The sequence below is a fragment of the Diospyros lotus genome, chromosome 15 (genome assembly GCF_014633365.1).
Source record: "Diospyros lotus cultivar Yz01 chromosome 15, ASM1463336v1, whole genome shotgun sequence".
NCBI lineage: Eukaryota > Viridiplantae > Streptophyta > Magnoliopsida > Ericales > Ebenaceae > Diospyros > Diospyros lotus.
The window spans coordinates 24,705,796-24,730,438 of NC_068352.1; the positions used below are offsets into that span (position 1 = coordinate 24,705,796).

The 24,643-nt window shown below is 38.5% G+C and overlaps 2 protein-coding genes across 4 annotated transcripts in view; one reads left to right on the forward strand and one right to left on the reverse strand.

Annotated features, from left to right (window-relative positions):
* LOC127791935 (secretory carrier-associated membrane protein 1) overlaps positions 1-21,373 on the forward strand; it is a 54,792-nt gene extending 33,419 nt beyond the window's left edge. For 2 of the 3 annotated variants that reach the window (XM_052322141.1, XM_052322142.1), the window contains 7 exons: positions 11,636-11,698; positions 11,802-11,895; positions 12,980-13,025; positions 13,107-13,174; positions 14,904-14,952; positions 20,751-20,816; positions 20,898-21,373. In XM_052322141.1, the coding sequence (XP_052178101.1) occupies positions 11,636-11,698; positions 11,802-11,895; positions 12,980-13,025; positions 13,107-13,174; positions 14,904-14,952; positions 20,751-20,816; positions 20,898-20,984 (473 nt within the window). In that variant the 3' untranslated portion in view covers positions 20,985-21,373. Of the gene's footprint in view, positions 1-11,635; positions 11,699-11,801; positions 11,896-12,979; positions 13,026-13,106; positions 13,175-14,903; positions 14,953-15,081; positions 15,260-20,750; positions 20,817-20,897 lie in introns of those variants that run through there. The other variant, XM_052322143.1, reaches the window with a different exon arrangement.
* A 191-nt stretch (positions 21,374-21,564) lies between these two features.
* Positions 21,565-23,851, reverse strand: LOC127791508 (pentatricopeptide repeat-containing protein At1g03540). The gene has a single exon (XM_052321426.1). The coding sequence runs from the start codon at positions 23,748-23,750 to the stop codon at positions 21,942-21,944; it is 1,809 nt and encodes a 602-aa protein (XP_052177386.1). The 5' UTR covers positions 23,751-23,851; the 3' UTR covers positions 21,565-21,941.
* Positions 23,852-24,643: the final 792 nt, after the last annotated feature.

The following is a 24,643-nucleotide window of genomic DNA, read 5'->3' on the forward strand; positions in this document are numbered from 1 at the left end:
ACTTCAATGCAAAGAAAATACTTCAACCTGCTCAAATCCTTGGTCTAAAAATAAGTATGCAAATGATTCTTCAACTGCCCAATACCGACGTTATCATCTCCTGTAATAACAATGTCATCTATGTACACCACCAATAATATGACTCCACTGGGAGAATGGCGATAGAAAACAGAATGATCAGCTTTACTTCTACTCATACCAAAAGACTAGATGATAGAACTGAAGCGACCAAACCAGCACCGAGGAGATTGTTTTAGGCCATATAAGGACTTCTTCAGGAGACATACTAGTTGGGACTCCCCCTAAGCAACAAAACCAGGAGGTTGCTCATTATACACTTCCTCTTGAAGGCCGCCATGAAGAAAAGCATTTTTAATATCCAACTGATAAAGAAGCCACTGTTGAATAGCGACCATAGCAAGAAAAACACGAACATAAGCAATCTTGGCAACGAGAGAGAATGTATCACCATAATCTAGACCAAAAATTTGAGTATAGCCCTTAGCAACCATCTGAGCCTTCAAATGGTCAATAGAACCATCTGGACCAACCTTAACTGTAAACACCCATCGACAACCAACAGTAGACTTCCTCAGAGGGAGAGGAACTAGATCCCATGTCTCATTAGCCAACAAGGCAGACATCTCCTCATCCATAACATGTCTCCACCCAGGGTGAGAAAGAGCTTCAGCATCTGTCTTAGGAATAGAAACAGAAGAAAGAGCAGAGACAAAAGTAGGATAAACATATGACGGTGATACCTCACAAAAGTATAAATGGGATGAGGATTGCGAGTGGAACGTGTACCACGAGGAATAGGAGCTTGGGCAGAGTTGGAGGGAGATGGCATAATGGCACTAGCTGGAGGAAGACACGAATCTGGAGGAATACCATCATCTGCAATAGGAGGAGCGGGAGTTGAAGGCACTGACGGAGGCTTAGAACGACGTTGATAAGTTTGGAGAGGAATAGAAACATGTACTAGGACCAAAGGAGGAAAAGAAGGAACAAGAAAAACCTCATGAAGGGGGGAAGAAGACCCATCAGACGAAGAAGAGAAAAAAGGTGTAGACTCAAAGAATGTGACATTAGAAGAGAGAAAGTATCTACCAAGTTTAGGGGAGTAGCACTTGTATCCCTTTTGATGGCAAGAGTAGTCTAGGAACACACACTTGATCAAGTGAGGAGACAATTTATCACAACCAAGGGAAAGAAGATGGATAAAACAGGTTGATCCAAAGACACGCGAGGGGGGGGGGGGGTAGGATAGATGGGATCACAAGGAAAAAGTACAGTATGTGGAATGGCCCCATTCAGAATAGTGGATGACATCTGGTTGATCAGATAACTAGAAGTGAGAAAAAGGGCATCCTAAAAGAGAACAGAAACATGCATGTAAAGGAGAAGTGTCCGAGCAGTTTCAATGAGATGACAGTTTTTACATTCAGCCACCCCATTTTGTTGCGGATTGTAAGGACAAGACAACTGATGAACAATACCCCAAGATGAGAGAAAGGCCTGAAATGCACAAGAACAATATTCCTTGGCATTATCACTGTGAAGGATCTGAATGGTACAACCAAATTGAATAGAAATTTCATTACAAAAGGAAGTAAATAAAGATTGTAATTGAGTACGATCTTTCATTAAGTAGAGCCAAATACAACGAGAATGATCATCAATAAATGTAACTGTAATCCCAGTCTTCCACCACACTCAATCAAACCCTCAATCCTCACGAACAATAGACGACTTCCCACACACTAAAGAAAAAAATAGAATGTAGAAACAGAAGCACATGCACACATACAAAGCTGGGATTTATTTTGGTTCAGTTCTTCAAATGAAGAACCTACGTCCAGACTGCCTTTGGCCTTTCTCCACTATCTTGAAATCACAATCGACGATTACATGTACTGTTCCCTAATCTCTCACAACCCTATACACACACAGGCTATACAAAATCTTGAGATTACAAAGCACTCTACTTCACTCTCGCAGACAACACATTCTCGAACTTTCTTGCTCAAGATAGGAAATAACCCATGCCTCCCAATGAGGCCCTGACCCCCTATTTATAATACATAAGGGGTGGTCATTACAAGAAAATATCCCGATAAAACCATTACACTACTAACCAACTTAATAGAAACTAACTAGTGAAATACTGAATACATCCTTGACAAATACCCTCCCTAGTTTTTCTAACTAATCAAAGACAAATGATTTAATAAATTCTCCACCCATTTGAGTTGGATTATTCTTCCTTAGGACTTATACTTGCATCCTCTCATACTGCCATGCTCTTCTTCACTTAGCATCTGGAATAATTTGCAGTATCTTCATGCAATGCTTTAGCTTTGCGATGGGTACAGCTTTAGTAAACATGTCAGCTGCATTCTCTTCACTTGAAACTTTGGTTAGTATAACATCTTGTTTTGAAGTGGTGCCTAATGTCTATATGCTTAGCCCTCTCATGGTGAGCCTGGTTCTTTGACAAATGAATGGCACTTTGACTATCACACATCAAAGTGGTTTTCACATCTGACCCTAGGAGTTCACTAACTAGACCCTTAAACCACATAGCTTCTTTTATAGCATCCGATACAGCTATGTATTCAGCTTCTGTTATAGATAAAGCTACCACATGTTGGAGGCTTGATTTCCAACTGATTGTTGAGTTCCACAACTTAAATACATACCCGGTTGTGGATCTCCTTTTGTCTAAATCAGCAACATAGTCTGCATCTGAGAAACCTATGATGCTAGCATGTTCTCCTATGTTTGCTCCACCATAAGACAAAACAGTATTATATAAGCCCTTTAGATACCTCAATACCTATTTTACAGCATTTCGGTGGGTTTTACCTGGGTTTTCCATAAACCTATTCACAGCACTCATAGCATGAGCTAGGTCAAGACGAGTGCACACCATACTATACATTAAGCTTCCCACAGCACTTGAGAATGGTATATTATCCATTTCCTTCAAACTTTCTTCATCCTTGGGGGACTAATCCAAGGATAACTTAAAATGAGAGGCAAATGGCACATTTGCCACCTTAGAATTTTCCATTCCAAATCTAGATATTAGCTTTTCTAGATAGGATTTTTGAGATAGGTAAATTTTTCTTTGCTATTTGTTTCTAGAGATTTCTATCCCTAGAATTTTCTTTGCTTCACCTAGTTCCTTCATCTCAAATTCAGATTTTAATCTTAACTTTAGTTGCTGAATCTCTTGCTCAGATTGACTTGCTATGAGCATGTCATCCACATAGAGAAGCAAGTAAATTTAGATGTTAGGTGAGATATGTTTAAAGTAAACATAGTAGTCATAGGAACTTCTAAGATACCCCTGTTTCAACATAACAATATCAAATTTCCTATACCATTGTCTTGGAGACTGCTTAAGCCCATAAAGGGATTTCTTAAGCAAACACACATTCTCCACCTCTCCTCTAGTCTCAAAGCCTTTAGGTTGATCCATTAGAATTCTCTCTTCTAAGTCTCCGTGAAGGAAAGCTGTTGTTACATCCATTTGCTCCAATTTTAGGTTTAAATGAGCAGTGATGGCCAACAACACTCTGATTGAGGTATGTCTCACAACAGGTGAGAAAACCTCATTGAAATATATTCCTTGAACTTGGGTAAAACCCTTAGCAACCAACCTAGCCTTATACCTAGGTTTAGGGTTATCTCCAACACCTTTCTTTATTTTGTAAAGTCATTTACAGGCCACTACATGCTGTCCTTTTGGTTTATCAACCAGATCCCAAGTCTGGTTTTTTCTTAAGGATGCAATTTCTGCCTGATTCTTTAGAGGCCACTGCCTCTTCATGGGTGAGGGATTCATCTCCTATACTTTCAAATGCACTTATTAGGGCATATGCCACCAGGTCTGAGAAAACATATCACTGAGGAGGCTTTCGGCTCCTCTGCTGCCTGTCCTTAGCCACATTGTACCGAGATACATCGGGCTGATCTCCTAGGCTAGAGTCTACATCACTACCTCCTTCACTCTCCTCATATTGAGTTGAGTCCTGATCCTAATCCTCTTCCTGGACCTGATCATCTAGATCCTAATCATTTTTCAGATACTTCTAGGGTGTTTTCAGACACTACTCCTTTAATATCCACATCTATGTACTTAGTATTGTTCCCTAAGTCTGGCTGGATTTCAGTATTTCTTGTTTTCATGGTAGAACTTTCATCAAATGTCACATCTCTTGTGACTATTGTTCTTGGCCCTTCCGGTTCAAGGTTCCATAATTTGTAACCTTTTACACCTGTTGGGTATCTTGTGAATAAACATTTCTTTGCCCTAAGTTCTAGCTTGCCTTGCTTCACATGAGCATAGGTTACGCATCCAAATACTCTAAGGTGGCTTAGACTTGGCTTATGCCCCGTCCATCTTTCATGGGGAGTTTGAAAATCAATAGCAGTTGATGGTGACCTGTTTATCACATGAGTTGTTGTTGAAACTGCCTCTCCCCAGAATGCCTTGGGTATATTTGAATGAAAGAGAATGCATCTTACCCTTTCTAATAGGGTCCTATTCATTCTTTCGGCCAACCCATTTTGTTTAGGGTTACTCAGGGCAGTTAAATGTCTAAGGATCCCACTATCCTTGCACATTTGGTTCAACTCATTATTGCAGAATTCAAGACCATTATCAGTTCTTATGATTTTGATAGATCTGCCCTTTTGGTTCTCTATCATCTTTTTCCATGTCCTAAAAGCCTCAAAGGTATGATCCTTTGTTTTTAAGACATAGACTCAAAGCATTCTAGAGTAGTCATCAATGATTGATAAGAAATATCGAGAGCCACCATGGGTTAGGGTTTGAGTTGGCCCCCATAAATCCGAGTGAATATAATCTAGGGGTGATTTAGATGAGTGAATAGCTTTCTTGCTAAATTTTACCTTTGCAGCTTTGTCATAGATACAAGACTCACATTTACTCTGTCCAGTAACTTGACCATGCTCTAAAATACCTTGCTTGGCAAGTTCCTTGAGCCCTTGCTCACTTATGTGTGACATTCGTAGATGCCACAACCTTGCCTATTTTTGGTCATTGTGGCTTACCACTACAGCTTCACCACTCAAGGTGGTTGCTTGTAGAAGGTATATGTCATTCTATAGCACTGCCTTCATACATACTAGGGATCCTTTTGATATTTTCAATACTACACCCTCGCCCTTAAATTTTAGGCCATTCCTATCCAGCTCCCCGAGAGAAATTAGGTTTCTCTTGAGTTTTGGAACATGCCTCACTGCAGAGAGAGTTCTATATGATCCATCATGCATTTTCAACCTTACATCACCAATCCCTAATACTTTGCACTCATGGTCATTGCCTAGCAAGACCTTTCCCCCATTTATTTCTTGATAATTAAGCAGCCAATGCTTTTTAGGGGTCATGTGGTAAGAGCAGTTGGTGTCTATAACCTAATCACTAGACTCGTCTTTTTCTGAAACCATCAGTGCATCGCAACTGTCATAACCAAATTCACACACATTTACACCCCCATCAGGATTCTCCTTATCAAGAAAATCCTTCTTTTTCTTGTGGCAGTTTCTCCTAATGTGGCATTCTTCATGACAGTGCTAACATCTTATAGGGTTCTTTCCTATCCTAGATTTTGACCTAGATTTTCCCTTACCTTTATTGTCTCTCTTACGGCTTCTAGATCTTACAGTCAAGACATCCCTAGTGGAGGATTTTCCCTCCACCTTGGTCCTTAAATCCTTAAAGTTTAGGGCACTTATCACATCCTCTAGTGTTAAGGTGTCTCTACCGTGTTTCAAGATATCAACAAAAGTCTCATAAGACCTAAGTAATGAGTGAGCAAGACTAAAGCCTTGTCCTCATCATCGTGCTTCACATCTATGTTTTCAAGATCTAAACAAAGTTTATTAAACTCATCTATGTGATCTTAAAGTCTTTGATTATCATGCATTTTAAAAGTAAAGAACCTGGCCTTTGGGTAGAGACGGCTTGAAAGGGACTTTTGTCATGTAAAAACTCTCCAACTTGAGCCAAATCTCCGTTGCCGTCTTCATTTTGGACACCTCCCTTAAAACCTTATCACCGAGGCTTAGAATCAACGTGTTGTAGGCCTTCTTGAGGATATCCTTCTTTTGGTCTTCCGTGTAGGATTTAGGCATTTTCGTTTCTCCTTCCAATGACTCCTTAAGACCAAGATTGCCGAGGGGAGCATTGCTGAGGGGAGCACTCATCTTCATCTTCCAGAGGGCAAAGTCGTTTTGCCCATCAAACTTCTCAATGTCATGTCTTGAGATGGATGAAGACGAAGACATGATGAACTACCCTTACCAATGCCCTTTTCTCGAGTTTCTTGATTTCTCGAAAGGTGACGGCAGCAGCTTTGATACCAAATTGTAATCCCAGTCTTCCATCGCACTCAATCAAAATAGACGACTTCCCACACACTACAGAAGAAAACAAAATGTAGAAACAGAAGCACATACACACATACAAAGTCGGGATTTATCCTGGTTCAGTTCTCCAAATGAAGAACCTATGTCCAGACTGCCTTTGGCCTTTCTCCACTTTCTTGAAATCACAACCGACGATTACATGTATTGTTCTCTAATCTCTCACAACCCTGTACACACACAAGCTATACAGAATCTTGATATTACAGTAACAAAATTGGAAAAACCTTGTTTAGACTTGACTCTACTAGGACTCCAAATGTCTGAATGTACAAGATTAAAAGGAGCATTGGCTCGTTTATTAACACAACTAGAATAAGAAGAACGAACATGTTTTCCTAGCTGACAAGACTCGCATTCTAGAACAGACAATGAAGGAATCATTTTTCGAAAGAGTAGATAAGTGAGGATGACTAAGCCGAGAATGAATCTAAAGAGGAGATGCCTCTATAGTAGCACAAGCAAACGTCGTAGATGACGGCAGGGCAAGATGGTAAAGTCCTTCAAACTCACGTATGGTGCCAATCATCCGTCTCATACCCCGATGTGCACAAGAATAGAATTGGAATCAAAGATAACACGACAATTCAAAGAATGAGTGAGACGACGAATAGAAATGAGACCATAAGGGCCTAGGGACACATAAAATATAATCAAGAGAAATAGACAGAAGTGGATTGTTGAATGAATCACGAGATTACACATGATTTGGAGAGAAAGATTGCAAGCAGCCTTTCCAAGAATATATTGGATTCTCTCCAAAGATTAGGAATGTGATCATAGTTTAAAATAGTTTCCTAAATCTGTAAAGTTGTATATATGGTTTCCTTGTTTATTGTGTAGCATATATTTCCTTTCATAGAACTTTCCTATAGTGTATCCTCTTCCCTATTAATAGGGAATGTATCCTATTGTTCAATACACGATTTTGATTCTAAACTTCCTTTCTGCTCATCGATTTTTACATGGTATTAGAGCCAACCTAAGGAAGTCCTAGAATTGTTTTTCCGACCTTCATTGCCCCTGCTACGATCTTGTTCTTTCCGGCCTTCATTGCCCTACTTGCTTCCTGTCCTTTCTCATTTAATTATCTTCCTATAGAATGTCGGAGATCACAGAAGCCACATCTCTCACGCCAACAAAAGAGGCAATATCTATTGAATCTACGAATGGAGGCCCATCTTCTGGTGAGTTGCCCAGCATGCATCAATCATACCGATTGGATGGTGGCAACTACCTCCAATGGCCTCAATTGGTAAGGACCTTTTTGAAGGGAAGGGGGAAGATCTCTCACCTCACTGGACCAGCCCCTAAGTCCTCAGTTTCTATGTTTGCTACTTGGTACATTGAGGACTCCATGTTAATGTCATGGTTATGGAGTTCAATGCAGCTCGAGGTAAGTAAAAATTACATGTTTTTATCTACGGCTAAGGATATATGGGAGACGGTAAAAAGGACATACTCAAAGGTGCAAGATGCATATGTTGTTTATGAGATTAAGACCAATATTAGTGGCATAAAACAAGGATCTATGAATGTGACAGATTATTATAACAAGATGAATGGTTTTTGGCTTGAACTGGATCACTACCAAGACATTAAGATGGGTATGTAGTGAAGACACTATTATTCTAACCTTAATGCTAGAAAGAGATAGAATAGTAGAGTTTTTAGTTGGACTTAACCCTGAATTTGATCAAGTTAGAGCACAGATCCTTAGCCGAGAAAAACTGCCATCTTTGAATGAGGTCTACTTTATAGTTCAGAGTGAAGAACATAGAAGAATTGCCATGTTTAGTGGTAACTGCCGCAAAAAGAACCTGGATAGCTTTTATATGTTAAGCTATGCTAGGTTTCTGAAATTATCAAGTAAATTGTGGAAGTTATTCTCTCATTTTCTTTTTACAGCTTTATGCTTCTCTCTCTCATTCTCTCAGCTCTCTCTTTGAAATTCTCTCCTTTCTCTCTTCCTTTCTTCTTCTTCTTGTTTGTCACTTGAATTCCTAGATTAAAACCCTAGGAACTTGACAGGTTACACCTCAAATAATGTTGTCTAGAATTTATAATGAAAGATCTAATGTTTTTTATGCTACCTGTTGGATGCCTAATAAAACCCTCCTGCATCTTTGTTTGGGATCAGCTTTGATAAGGAGTAAAACGTATTAAAACTAGAATTGTTGGGGAGATTATTCAATCTACAAGCCATGTTGAAGGAATTAATAAGCATCCAACTTGAATAGTGTCGATATGAGCCAAAATTAATATGATTGGCTCAAGACCTGATTATGGTTGAAGGTAGATAACTAAGACAGGATAAACTTGGATGAACAAGAAATTTTGTTAAAATCTAGTCTTTTGCAGACTCAAATTAGCAAGCTATCAGCTCCAAAGCAAATTTAGAGGAAGAGGGAATGGGGAATTAAATTGAAATACAGAACCTGTATGTTACTCTCTAAAACCTTTACTAAACTATTGAATGCGGTTTGTCTATACAAAATTCCTGCTCCCTTAACATATAAGGATGAAAGTATCTGAGGCCTAAAAACTAAAAACCACCTTTGGGAACAGGAAAGAAAAGAAATGAGACTTTTGAAAGAGAAAAACAATGTTGAATAAGTATAAATCCATTACTAAAGAATGTAAACCAATGGATGTCTGACACTTAATCAAGTAGCTGAATAAAATATTTACTCAAATCAGCTTTATGAATTCTATGTTTCTTGCTCTCCAAAACTTGAGCACGCCTCGCTTGGACAAAAATTGGCCAATTGCGATTAGTTCTGGTTTCTCCCCCAGTGAGTTAGAGGGTTGATACTTGATAGTCACATTGGTCCCTGCTAAACAGTAAGTTGTCTTTGTCCCTCTGATGAGTCATTTATACCGAAAAGGTATTATTTATGATGAAAAGTCTAGGAACTAGTTGACAAAATCAAACTTGAATCTACTTCTTATGGTTGGATTCAAGTTTAATGCACATCTTTTCTGATTTATCCTTTTGAAATTTTCTGGATTAGTGGGCCATGGATGATTTTTCTGGTCCCTTTATAGCTTTTGTGGAGATTCTGCTGCTTGTTTTGCTTTTTATTTTACGCCTGCATGCATCATCTTTTGGGAAGTCTTAAATACTTGCAATGCTTTGTTTTGCTTTGTGGTTTGGCTATTTGAGTCTGAACTTGGGTTAATAGCTGCATCATGTTCATCTAGATTTGGGGTAAAAATGAATTTGCCTGATAACCTTCCTTCTGAGTTCTACACTTTTCTAGATTTGTGCATAAATAAAATTTATTATGTTGTGAATAAATATTTTTTTCTGAAGCTAATTTAATGATTTTGCAACAATAATGTAAGAACATGATATGTGATTATGTTAAACTTTGATCATGAACAAATTGTTGCAAAATGTCATTAAAAAGAAAATGCAAAAGGTGGTTCTTTCTAAGCACAGCCTTTATTCTTTTTGTCGCCCCCATGGATGTTATGCTTGAAGAGAGAATGCAAAGTACCCCATTCCGGTTCACTGGTTGCCTTAAAAATAGTCTGATTGAACTTGTGTGTATGCTCTATTTTGGTGAGAGGAGGGAGGGCGTTTCATACCTGGATAGCAACTGACTGATACTGATGAATCTATTGCACATAACCTGATAAACCCTCAGTTAGAACCTTATTTTGAGTTATAAAATTACCTGATAAAATATAATGTTCCAACTTGATGCTCCGCATCTTCTTTAGTCAAATCAGACCTATTATTTGTTAACTATAAATTTTTTCTGATATTTGGACTCATAATATTATGGAAGATATTTGTTGTGGAAGATCTCTTCATGGAATAGCATTGTAGCATTTACTACATACTTGAGTTTGGCATTTGGCCTTCTCATTCATGTTCTTTTGAAATTTGTGAATTTTATCCACTTGGTTTCTAGTTACCTCAATGCTACTGATGTAGTAGATAAGTCCTTTTTTTGTGGCAATAGTAGTGTCTCACAAAATGTTGTGTTTCCATGTCATATAACTTGGTTTCACTATATCAACAATGTGATGGAACACAATGATATCAATTATTTTCTTTCACTGCCATCTCATGAAACTTTTCCATATAAAGATAGTGTTGGAACTTTATCTCCATTCCTTGTTGAGGGTTGCATCAGGAAGGGCATCCAATGTAAAACTATGGCACATTGTTCTTTTGCATAGATTTTTATTGTCAATGTGACTTTTAGAAGTCAATTGACATTATGAATGTTGTGCCACTAACCTTAACTTGGTTAGGATAAGGTGCATGTGATGATGATAATGATGATTGGTGTCTCAAAAAGGTTCTATTGGATAAGATGTTCGTTGTTGATACCATGAACCTTTTTGATTCCACTAGCTACTACACTTGAACTATCATCCCTAGTGGCAAGCCTTGCCTATTTGAGAATCTTTTACAAGATTCTTCTATTTTTTAGTTCATAATAACAACATTTGATTGTATTAAATGGAGAACCCATTTATACATTGTACACTTTCTTGAAGACTTGGTGGTAAGCAGGGCGGACCCATGCATGAGCTCAGCTCACAATTAAAAATAAATTTTTAATATTAAAAATTATTTTTTTAATGTAAAAAATAATAAATTTTACTAATAATTCAGTCAAAAAATATTTCAGCCCACCCCAAAATTTGTGATGTGTAATTTTATACCTCAAAAAAAAAAAAATTTAGCCTCCCCTACATAAATTTCTGGATCCGCCCCTGGTGGTAAGGTCTTTTTTTAATGAAACCATGTATCCTTTTTATAGATCTTGGGAAGGGGCCGAAGGGCAAAGTTTCAAGTTATATTCCTGAATTACCTTTTGTGTACAAATTCTAGTACTCTGAATTTTTTTTAAAATTTCCAAATCTGTTATTCATTATGTGAATTTCCAGATGACATCTGGAAATTTAAATGAACAGGAAGGTTAAAAACATCTCTCCGTATACATATACATATATATATTATTTAACTGTACCCATGTGTCCTTAAAATCATGCAGTCTTTGGTTGGATTTATTGGTAGGACATATCAAGTATTTATCTCGTTAAAATGACTCTTTCTGGAGTCGGGTTGTATATTTTGTTGACTGTATTGCTCACTGTTGTCCGTCATTATAAGATTTATTAAGAAATTTTTTCAACTTCTTGGCCTTTGTAGGCTTGGTAGGATGTCTCACATGGAACTTTATAGCAGTTACCTTAGCCTGGATTAAAGGAGAAGGTTGGTTTGAAACTACTTTACATGTCTATCTTCTTTATAGAGACTTATAAACCACTGTTAGTAACTGATGCATATCTTGTTCTCAATATTTTCTTTCCGTTAGGCCCAACAATTTGGTTCCTTGCTATTATCTACTTTATATCTGGAGTTCCAGGGGCCTATGTATTCTGGTACCGTCCTCTTTATCGTGCTATGAGGTACTATCTTAATGCTCCTTCTATTTGCCTTGTGGCCTGTTGGCTCTTAGGGTATCTTGTGCTTTGACAGTTTATTTATTAATATAATTGGGGATTAGATGTTTTATTTATTACAATTATCTTTTAGAAACAATTTTTCTGTCTGGAAGCGATTTTAGAAAGATACTTCTGTCCAACAGATTCAGAAAATTCACATGTGGGGCATAATCATTTGTGGTTTTTACCATTCTGATGCAGTACCTGTAACTTTTTAAACCTGTGACCTAACCAGGCTCATTTTCCTTGAAGCAACAATATAATGTTGATTTCAAATCATTGAAATTGTTTTACATGGTATAAAAGTCCATAGACCTTCCAAACACCCCACCTCAAGTAAAAGAGAATGTGTACATGAGAAGACTTTATGGACAGCTCAACTTATCCTCTTTATAAAATGAAATATGAGTCAGTGGCAAAAAATGTATCTACTTTAATGGCATTGGTAAACAACATTTTATGAAGGCCTTGGTATAACTGAAATTGTAAATACTCCTAGCAAGTATGAGGATGCTAAAGTTGGAGAGTGAGTTGAAGATTTAAAGAACCATAGGAATGATGTTAATTTCACGTTGGAAGCAGCAAAAATAGTGTTCTAACTTCAAAAGAAAGTTTTCATGCTAAAATTGCCTGGTGGTTTAGGAATTTAATACGCTGATTACAGTTTTTATTTTGGCAATTATGGGGATGCTTGTAATGTATCCATTTTTCCCCCTAATACTGATAAATTAATACCCTTAACACCATGAATAAGAACTTTTGTTAGATTCATGGTGAACTGACATACCAATGATTCTTTAAAAAGGATAGGATCATCTTTTATAGGATTCATCAACTAAAAAAAATGCCATTCACCTACTTGCCCTCCTTATATATGCTTGACTAAAGTATACCTTTCAGGGGTCAGAATGGGATTGTAATTGGAGTGCACAGATATTGATGTATTGATGTATTGATAACTATCTACAGTTTCAGTATAATAATGTCCATAAAAACTGGGATCCACCTGGGACGCTCTGTTATATAATTGTTTGTTAACCTATCACAGGACTGATAGTGCTTTGAGCTTTGGCTGGTTTTTCTTGAGTTATGCGGTAAGCTTTTGCTCCTCCTCCTTAGAATTGTTTTCTGGGTTGAAGGAACCCTTAACCTTTTTTCCTCTTTCTTTCATACAGTTCCACATTGCCTTCTGCGTCTTTGCTTCCGTTGCTCCTCCAATTATTTTCAAGGGGAAATCTCTCACGTAAGTTCTTTATTCAGAGGGGTAATGGCAGTACAACCACTTTTATCAGGAATGGACCAGACTGGCACGTTCAGCCACTTTTGACTAGGCTCTGGCAGGTGGTCCCGGTCTGGTACCGTTAGTTGCTTCAACTAATTAAGAAACTGGTTGAACTGGGTGGCCCAGTCTGGACACTTAATTGTATCAAGGAATAAAAAACTGGCTACCAGTTTGAATTGTTATGGTGTGATCCATCTGGAACACACTTAATGCTGTAAGTTCAGAAATTTTGAACCCAGCTCCATTTTATGGGAACTTGGAACTGGAAGCTGAATCACTGAACCAAGAACTAACACATTTACTGCTTTAGTATCCAGTTTAGTTCTGATACTTGCATATAACCTGTTGAAATTTGTGTTATTTCTGCGGGTAAAAGTGATTGATATTATTAATGAAAATAAAAGGGAAGGAATTAGTATTTGAGCAAAGACAATCCTATATTTTGAGGATAATGACCAACATCATAGGAAGACAAGGCGAATTCATAATGATCTAGACTTCTGACAAACCATTTAATTTGGGTTTTCAAGAAAAGGATTCCCCTGAAGAGCTCTGTGTAGTTCTCTTCAAACTGTTCATCTCAGAAACATTGGGTTTTGTCCACTTCCATCTAATTATGACAGCTCTATCGTGTCCAAATGAGTTTTGTTACTTTTTATACATCAGAAATCATTAGCATCACCATAAGCATCTCTTTTAAAATGCTTAATGGCTAAGAAGGAACAGAATCTGGATATCTGCTGGTTGGAGATGATAATACCACTTGAACAGTTGTTGAATGAGACATCCATAGCCTACTAACATAAACTGATAAAATCACCCTGGCTGTATGCAAGGTCATTGCTACCAACTGATGTAGCTTGGACTCCTAGAGAATTTCCTGTAATGTGTGATGAGAAAAATAATCGTTTGATGTCCATAAGCATAGCTAATACTGTTAGGAAGAAGCCAAACCAACAATCTAGGCAAAATGGGCTTCACTGGCAACAGGCAGTAGATGAATAAGCGTAGTGGACCAGTGAGGGAAGACACAGAGATCCAGAGAGAAGGACTGAACGGAACAAAGATGGAGAAATAGACAATAAGTAGCAGAAATCAGAGAAGAATGATGTGCAGCAACAAGGAACAAGTTGCATACAGAACAGGGAGGAAGAAGAAGAATGCAGGAGAGGCATTACAGAAAATGGAGACCTGAAGGAGAGAATGGAGAACCACCACCAACAAGAGAACAGAGGATAGTAAAAGAGGATTTAAGAAGATGAGAGAAAGAGAGAGAGAGAGAGAGATTCAAATTTTATTCATTCTCCAGATTTGCCCACTTTTGTGAGCTTTCTCCTTTATATGCATTTACCTAGAGGGGGAAAAACCATCCATGTTAGTAACAACTTTAAACCCAATATTCCATTAAAACTTTAATCCGTTTCAAAATATTAGAAGATAGCATGCCATGCTTAAAAATTATTCCCAATAAAAGGCTTTGACTTTATCAACAAAGTTATGTGAGTCTTATCAACTAGGCTGTATGACCAACTAGACAGTGAGTAAATCATGTCATCTGTATTTTTACTGCAAAACGACTAAATTGACTGTATGGGGACGATGTCTGTTTGATTTTTTTCATACCTTGCAAATTTGTTTTATTTTCTTGGTATTGCTGCAACTGATAAGCATCACTTTTATTGTGCAACAGGGGAATCTTGCCAGCAATAGATGTTTTGGGTGATCATGTTTTGGTTGGGGTAAGTTTTAAGATTTAAGCGCATGCATAGTATCACTTGATCATTTTGTGCAAAAGAATCATAAGTTTAATAATTTATAATTTTTTTCATTTCAACAATTTTGTCATATTTATAAGGTCCTTTGAACAGAGAGTAAAATGGTATGAGGGAAATTGCTTCTTGTTGGAGAGTCCTAGCTGCTAAGGAATTATCAGAAAAGAAGAAACCATAGCTGATGTGCAGCAAGAGAAGGATAATCCAGTGAAGATAAGGATCAAGTGGCAGTGAAGATAAACTCCTAAAAATCAGGATAAATAATAGGAGAAGATAGGAGTAAAAATAGCAATTATCTTGATTAATTTATTCTCTAAAATCTGTTGTACATTATCTCCTAAATAGTAGGACTAGATAGCATAGAAACTTGTATAAGTAGAGTTTCTATCATTGAATGAAAGTATCGAGAATTTTCATCTCATTACTCGATCCAAATCCTAGGTTCCTGGTTTAGGAACCGATTGTGTTCATGGTATTAGAGCTCGGTTATCATAACCAAGACTCTCGATCAATATGGCTGGCTCCAATCCAACAACCCCAACTCCTACGGTAGAAGAATCCTCTCGTAGTTCAGTTCCTCAACCACCGATCACACAGGCGACCATACCTCCTACCAACATCCTCACCATGGATAACCAGACGCTGCAGATTACACAGCACAAGTTAAACGAAAGAAACTTCAGGGAATGGTTTCAGTCCGTGACCCTGGTGATCAAAGGCAAGGGGAAGTTCGGTTACCTCACCGGGGCTATCTATACTCCTCCAAAAGAATCAACAGAATACCAGCGATGGGAAGTAGAAAACTCTATTCTCATGGCATGGCTGATCAACTCTATGGAGTCAAAGATAGGCCGAACCTATCTGTTTTACAAGACTGCAAAAGAGGTGTGGGATGCAGTCCAAGAATTATACTCTGATCTTGAAAACACAGCCCAGTATTTTGAGATCAGAGCAGCTATTAGGACTACAAAACAAGGTGGTCTCAGGGTCACCGAATACTACAACAACCTAGTAGAGCTTTGGCAAGAGATGGATTTGTTTTATGATCGAAAGTGGGAGTGCTCGAGTGATAGGCAGAAGTACAACAGAATGTTGGAGAAAGAGCGGGTGTTTTGACTTCCTCCAAGGCCTGAATTCGGACTTGGATGAAGTAAGAGGTCAGCTTCTAGGCATCAAGCCATTGCCAACTCTCAGAGAAGTTTTTGCAGAAGTCAAAAGAGAGGAAAGTAGGAGACGAGTTATGCTGACTCAACCAAAACCAAATGCTGGTTCTGCACTTGCTGCATCTAAGAGGGAAGAAGTTACCAAGGCCAAACAGTGGTGTGAACACTGTAACAAATCGTATCATGCGAAGCAAACATGCTGGAAGCTTCATGGAAAGCCACCAAACTGGCAACCAAGGGGTAAGAAGGAGAAGGAAAGACCAGCATATGCAGTTGCGAGCATTCAGAATGCAGTAACAGCAGGTGCTCAGATAACAGAAAAAGGTATGGGATTGAATCTTACAGCTAATCAGGTGGAGTTCTTACAAAAATTGTTGAATGGCACCCATATGTCAAAGGAATCAGATGGAGTTACAGCCAACACTTCAATGCCTATAGCACAAAGAGGTAATTCAGTGTTCTCCTTAACTACTAGAAGATGAAGTGTGTGTGTGGCCGGTTTAACTCTTGATTCTGTTTTGTATGTGCCAAATTTAAAATGTAGCCTGCTATCAGTGAATAAACTCACTGAGGATTTGGATTGCATTGTAACTCTCTTCCCTTCATATTGCATTTTTCAGGACCAGTCCACGGGGAAGATGATTGGCAGTGCTGAGGAAAAGGATGGTCTTTATTGGATATTGGACAACAAGGCTCCTCCAAATCAGTTAGCTCCTAGTTTTTCTCTTTCAGTTAGCTTAAATTCAGAAATTTTGTTATGGCATAGACGACTTGATCACCCTAGTTTTCAATATTTGAAACACCTATACCCTGATTTATTCATCAATAAAAATAATTTGGTTCTCAATTGTGATCATTGTATTCTTGCCAAACAAACTCATAGCTCTCATCAACCAAAACCATATACTCCTTCCAAACCGTTTCACTTGATCCATAGCGATATTTGGAGACCAGCTAGAGATCCAAACTTGAGTGGTGCTAGGTGGTTTGTGACCTTCATAGATGACCACACAAGAGTATGTTGGGTATACCTAATGAAGGAAAAATCTGAGGTTTGTGCAATTTTTCAAAACTTCCACAAGTTGATTCTAAACATATTTCAGTCTTCCATTTGTATTCTTAGGATTGATAATGGTCGGGAATATTTTTCATACCCTTTCACTCAATACCTCACCACAAATGGAATCCTACATCAAAGCACATGCCCCTACACACCCCAACAAAACGGAGTGGCTGAAAGAAAGAATCGTCACTTGCTTGAAGTGGCTAGAGCCCTAATGTTTACTAGTTCTACTCCAAATAAATATTGGGGTGAAGCTGTCCTAACAGCCTCTTATTTAATCAATAGGCTGCCAACCAAAGTTCTAAAATATCAAACTCCATTGCACAACCTCATGTCCATCTTTCCTCACATTAGGATACTCAACACTCTTCCTCCGAAAGTCTTTGGATGTGTGGTGTATGTCTACCAAACAAACCCTAATCGCTATAAACTATAACCCAAGGCATTCAAGTGCATATTCATTGGGTACTCATCCACTCAAAAGGGGTACAAGTGTTATTGTCCTACATCACAAAAGTTCTTTGTCTCTTGTGATGTAACATTTGATGAAACTAAATTCTACCACTCAAGTAATCAGTCACGAATCCAGGAAAACCATTGGGATCCCACTGTTTTAATACCAGTCATCCTACCTATTTCCTCTTCTACTCCAAGTGAAGATCCGGTTCAAACAGATGCTACTGATTGTTCTCAGCCAGCCACCTATAACCAAAATAATCTTGAAATGCTGCCTGCCTCGAGCCCTAAACCTATTCACCCATCAGCATAACTATTGGAGATTGATATAAAGGGAGACTTGAGTCCTGAAAAACCTGTTAAGATATATTCAAGGAGACAAAAACAACCAGATCCTCAAATCAGCCAATTGTTAGAACCAATGACAGGTCCACCAAGTGAAGAAGACAACACAGTGAACAGCTATTTGAATCTGCCAATTGCCATCAGGAAAGGGGTAAGGTCTTGGGCAAAACATCCAATATCAAATTACCTAACCTATTCCAAGTTATCTCCTCAGTTTAAAGCATTTACTACAACCATGGATGGAGTGTCGATCCCAGGCAGTATACAAGAAGCTTTGAGAGATCCAAACTGGAAAAAGGTTGTGATGGAGGAGATGAAGGCATTGGAGAACAATCAAACATGGGAACTGGTTGATATACCAAAAACCAAGAAGATTATAGGCTGCAAATGGGTTTTTACCATCAAATACAAATCAGATGGAAGTATAGACTGCTATAAAGCAAGGTTAGTTGCCCAAGGGTACTCTCAAACCCATGGGATAGATTATGAGGAAACATTTGCTCCGGTGGCAAAACTAAATTCAATTAGAGTGCTTTTATCTATTGCTATGAATTTAGACTGGGAGTGGTTCCAATTCGACATCAAGAATGCATTCCTTAATGGTGAGTTGGAAGAGGAAGTTTATATGAAGGTTCCACCCGGTTTGGAGGATCAAGGAACAATTGGCAAGGTATGCAAGTTACATAAATATCCTTATGGTTTGAAACAATCCCCTAGAGCATGGTTTAAGAAGTTCAACTCAACTTTGAAACAATTTGGCTATAAGCAAGGTGAAGCCGACCATACTCTATTCATTAAACATGGAGATAGAAAAAGATACATCTTAATAGTATATGTGGATGACATCGATAAAATGGCAGCCCTAAAATAGAGACTGAAAGAAGAGTTTGAGGTAAAGGATTTGGGAAAAATGAAATACTTTCTAGGGATGGAAATAGCAAGGAGCAAAGAAGGTATGGTAATATCTCAAAGAAGGTATACATTTGATCTTCTAAAAGAGACAGGAATGCTTGGGTGCAAACCAAGAAATACTCCACTAGAAAGAAATTGGAAGTATGAAAGAAAGGATGATGATCCATCAGTTGACAAGGGAAAGTATCAATGGCTAGTTGGAAGATTGATCTATCTTTCATTGACACGGCCATACATAGCTTATTCAGTGAGTATCATAAGTCAATTTATGCATGCTCCAACTCAACAACATTTGATAGCTGTTTATCACATTTTGAGATACCTAAAAGGCACACCGGGTAAGAGATTGATGTTCCAAAAGACAAATGAAAGAGGTGCTGAAGGTTTTTCTGATGCAGATTGGGCAAGCTCAGTTATTGATAGTCGGTCTACATCAAGCTTTTGTACAAAGTTATGGGGAAACTTAGTCACATGGAGAAGTAAGAAGCAAACAGTTGTGGCAAGAAGTAGTGCGGAAGCAGAATTTAGGGCAGTTGCCCAAGGGATTTGTGAACTAATTTGGGTAGTGAGACTAATGGAGGATCTACAAATGTCTCTAACCAAACCAACAAGGCTTTATTGTGATAGCAAGCCGGCCATAAGCATTGTCGACAACCCGGTGCAACATGATAGAATGAAGCATGTTCGGATTGATCGAAGTTTCATCCAACGAGAGATTGAAGAGGGAGATATAAAGCTGATATATATTCCCACAACAAATCAAGTGGCAGATGTTCTCACCAAATCCATGGCAAGACCAGGTTTTGAGACTCTCATTGACAAACTAGGAATGAGAGATATCTATTCCTGGGCTTGAGGGGGGGGGGGGGGGGTTGGAGAGTCCTAGCTGCTAAGGAATTACCAGAAAAGAAGAAACCGGAGCTGATATGCAGCAAGAGATGGATAATCCAGTGAAGATAAGGATCAAGTGGCAATGAAGATAAACACCTAAAAATCAGGATAAATAATAGGAGAAGATAGGAGTAAAAATAGCAATTATCTTGATTAATTTATTCTCTAAAATCTGTTGTACATTATCTCCTAAATAATAGGACTAGGTAGCATAGAAACTTATATAAATAGAGTTCCTATCATTGAATGAAAGTATCGAGAATTTTCATCTCATTGCTCGATCCAAATCCTAGGTTCCTGGTTTAGGAACCGATTGTGTTCACTTCTAAATGTACATGATTAATGGTTTCAAGTAGATGGCAACTTCCTACTGGCCTGGTAGTCCAGGTCAACCATCATCTAGAGCAGTAGGGGCTCAAATGGCCTTAATTGGGCGGAAAGATTTATAATTTGCTCATAGTTGCATATTAATATTTATATATTCACATGTATGTATTGAGAGAGCATATAGTGGCAGATGTAGGAGCTAGACTTAGGCGAGGTGATGTATATGCTTTCTTTCTAATATGAAATTGTGATTCTTCCAGTTTCCCAACTATGATTATACACTGACGCATGCCAACTATTTTTTTATATGCAAATGACACATACACTTATAATTTGTGATTTGAAAAATAAAAATAAGTAACAGCAAAGTTTTTAAGTATCTAACCTGGATAATTGTATTAGCTAACAAATTCTTTTGGGAGGCTGTACATAAAAAAAAAATTGGGGGAGCTAAACTGAAACAAATTTATTTTTGAGGGCCTAAGTGAATGCAGTAAAAAAAATTTGGACAGCGGTGGGGGGGACCAAGGGCCCGCTTTGCATCCGCCGGTGAGAGAATGGCTGCTTGTTTATTTTCAGCAACTTAATCATTTTCTTCTTGCTTGTAGACTTTTTACCTCATTGGGTTTGGGCTTTTCAGCCTCGAGTCACTGATCAGCATGTGGGTTATCCAGGTTGGTTTTTCTTACAAAGTCCTCTTTTCTCTTCTTTCCTGCCTTATCTTGATATTCCTGTCCTTCATCTCAATATTGCAGCAAGTATACACATATTTCCGGGGCAGTGGTAAAGAAGCAGAGATGAAGCGTGAAGCTGCAAGACGGGGCATGATGGCGGCACTATGATGTGACAGATAGGACTGAAAATGGAATTTGTGGACAGATTCTTTGATTGGATAATGCGTAGAAAACTGAAAGTCTGAAACTCATGTCACTATTTTCATGCACTTCTCAGTGTGTCAAGTGTGAAGGTGTTCGTATGATTACTTAACATCTATGTGAAGAAACAGAACCTTGATAGACAAGGTTAGTTAGAAAAGATACATTTTATAGTCAGTCACCAGACTCTTTGGGGCCAACCCTGATACACACTGTCTTTGAGATTCTATATTGAATTCATTGGTTTTCAGACCTTGCATTGAAATTATGTTGTTAAATCTGTTTCCCCTTGGATTTTTGTGTCCTGACAATAAATGTATAGGAGCTTTCTGTTGTTTTGATGGATCAAAGTAAATAAAAAGACATTTATTTATGTATGCTTTAGGTCAGACACTCTGATGAACTGACATGATTAGCAAGAGCCAGAATCAGGGGTGTATAGTTGTCATTTGTCAAGAGGCTTCGGGTGCTTGCATTTTCTCTTGTCAAGGGTCTTCTGGGAGGAAAGAGTAGAGCATAATATTTCTCTTTTGTAGATGAAGTTGCATTTACTGGCTTATCATTGAAATGTAGAACCAGATTGGAGGAAATCCTCCAAGGAAACAAATGAAGGTCATTTCACATAGTCACTTAAATCACGTATTAACAAAGAGTTATTCTAATCGCGTCCACTTTGTAGTTGGCAAAAAATAAGAAAGAATCTTAATATATAGTTCTTGTGCTGCAATCAACCAGACAAAGGACCTGAGGATAGAATCTAAAATGCAGCTAGCAATCCTCTAGGAAGAGTTTTTTTAGAATCAGCTCAATCTCAAAGCCAATTTTCTCTATTTTCTACATCATTCCTTCGTTTGAGGTTCTGGCCGGGAAAGCCAAAATAATTGATGCCAAAAGAAGAGCATCATAATAATCAAGTCCTTAGTTTCAAATCCAGCTTTTCCCAGGCATCTTCTTAACCCCTTTATGTTGCATTAGCCTCCAAATTGAAAGAGCATCATTCCAACGTCCAACAGCCCTATACACATTAGCTAGAAGAACATAGCTCAAATGGTAGTCAGGTTTCAATTCCATCATTCTGTTAGCAATGCGCTCTGCAACAACAGAGTTTGTACTGGTTGAGCAAGCCCCAAGCAGAGCTGCCCAAAGAGAGGAATCATCTTTAAATTCTGAACTCTGTATCAAGTTTTCAGCTTCTTCAATCTGCCCAGCGCGGCCTAGGAGATCAACCATGCAATTGTAATGCTCAATCCCTGGTTTAATCCCGTATTGCTCAGACATAGAAGCAAAATGTTCGCTCCCTTGATCAACAAAACCCGTATGGCTACAAGCGAAAAGAACTCCAACTAATGTGATATAATCTGGCCTAATCCCCTCCTTAACCATCTCATCAAACATCCTTAGAGCTTCTTCTCCTTTACCATTCTGAGCAAACCCACAAATCATTGAGTTCCAAGTTATCAAGTTTCTAACCTGCATCTGCATGAAAATCCTATAAGCAAAATTGATTGAGCCACTCTTCGCATACACATCAACTAAAGCTGATTCCACAATGACGTCTCTCCATCCACCCTTCCTCAGATACTGGCAATGCACCTCTTTCCCCTGTCTAACCGCTGCCAGACCGGCACAAGCTCGAAGAACTATTCCAAAACTGTATAGATCAACCTCTTTCATGTCCCTGAAAAGCTCAATAACAGTGTCGAAATTCCCCTTTTGACAGTAACCCCAAAGCAACGCACACCAAGATACCCCGTTCTTCTGGGTCATAAAATCAAAAGCACGTCGAGACTCATCAACTAATCCACATTTCCCATACATGTCCACAAGACTGCTCTCCACAACCACATTTCCGCAAAATCCTGCTGTAATTACCTTAGCGTGAACTTCCTTACCTTGTCTTGGCCTCCCTAAATTCCCACAAGCAGTCAAGACTGTCCCAAATGTGAACCCGTCAGGCAATAAACAATAATCCCTCTGCATCGAATAAAAGAACCCCAATGCCTCCCCAAACAAATCATTCCTTGTGAACGCTGAAATAACCGAAGTCCAACAAATAGCATCCGGTTCGGCCAATTCATCGAACAGTTGGCGTGCCTTCCTTGGTTCATAATTCCTCCCATACATATCTATCAGAACACTAGTGATAACATGATTTAAATCAAACCCTTCTCTAAAAACAACTCCATGGAGGCACTGACCAATCTCTAGGTCCCCAATCTCCGAGCATGCTTTAATCACGGAAGAAAGAGTAAACGCGTTGGGCTGGACCCCAGAATCCAACATTTCCAAGAACAAACGGATTGAATCTCTGGGTTTTCCCACACGAATATAACTCGATATCATCGAAGTCCAAGAAACAACATCCTTGTAAAAAAGCCCATCAAAAGCCCTTCTAGTCTCGGATAAATTCGAACCCAGTTTAAAGTAAAAAGCAAGCAAACTGTTCCCAACAAAGCGGTCTGTCTCGAGCCCGGTTTTGATGACACGGGCATGGAGTTGGAGTCCACGGTTCAACGCCGGCAATTTGGTGCAAGTCTGTAACAGAGAAGCGTATAGGATCGGTTTTAGAGAGATTTCGGCGGAAGATGCCAAGTTGAGGAGTCGCAGGGCCTCGGAAATGGAGCCGGATTTGCAGAGTTGGAGGATTTGGGACTCTCTGGCTGATGGGTAGTTGCTGGTTTTGAGGTTGGGATGAAGGAGAGAGCTGTAATGGCGTCTGTAGAAAAGCTTCATGAAATGGGTAGTGAAATTTGAAAGCGAGATCAACTGATTTTTGAAATTTAGAACGTTTGGGGGGATCCGGTGGTTGAGTACTCACTTCTGATTTAGCACCCTGATTTTCTATACTTTGATATGTTATACCCCTCAAATCAATCTATATAGTTTAATTACTGTATACATAATATTAAATATAAAAATATTATTTAAACATTCACATAAAAATATTATTTAAATATTTATTTGTGACACTAGTACATTGAATATAAGAATTGTTATGTTATCTGCGTTGAATAACATAACAATTGTCCAACGCAAGTAATTTAAGAGAGAGGTATGGGCCCATGGGAGATGGTGAGGCCCACACACCACCTACTCCCTACTAGCCCGCTTGTTCGACACAAGTAAAGATGGCAAATGGACGGGTTGGGCCAGCCCACCTCCCGCTTAGCCAACCCATTTAGTGGGTCAGACCGAATTTGGCCAGTAAGGGAGGCGAGTTGGGGTAATGGGAATTGAGGCCCGACGATCCTATGACCCTTAATATATGGGCCAAGACAGGTCGGCTCGTGGGTCATTGATTTTTATTTTTTTTATTTTTTTTAAATGCAATAAATATTCTTTAAAATATGTTTATAAATAATTACAAGTGATTGTTGATTTTGTATTTTTCAATATCCCTTTCCTTGAAGGGCGCCCAATTCCTTCATATGCTAAAAAATACCTGCAAAAAACTACCATCTGAATTGTCCTCGAGAGCACTCCAATGCTCAAGTTAGTACGATTTCAATAACAAACATATATTAATATGCAAATGAATAATATATTATTAAATGACATTAAAAAAATAAACTGATTTTTAAGTGTTGCCCAATCTCCTTGATTTCTTCAAATGGTATAAATACTTT

Excerpts from the sequence above, each read along its gene's own strand:
- LOC127791508 (XM_052321426.1), bottom strand. The coding sequence starts at position 23,750 with ATGAAGCTTTTCTACAGACGCCATTACAGCTCTCTCCTTCATCCCAAC.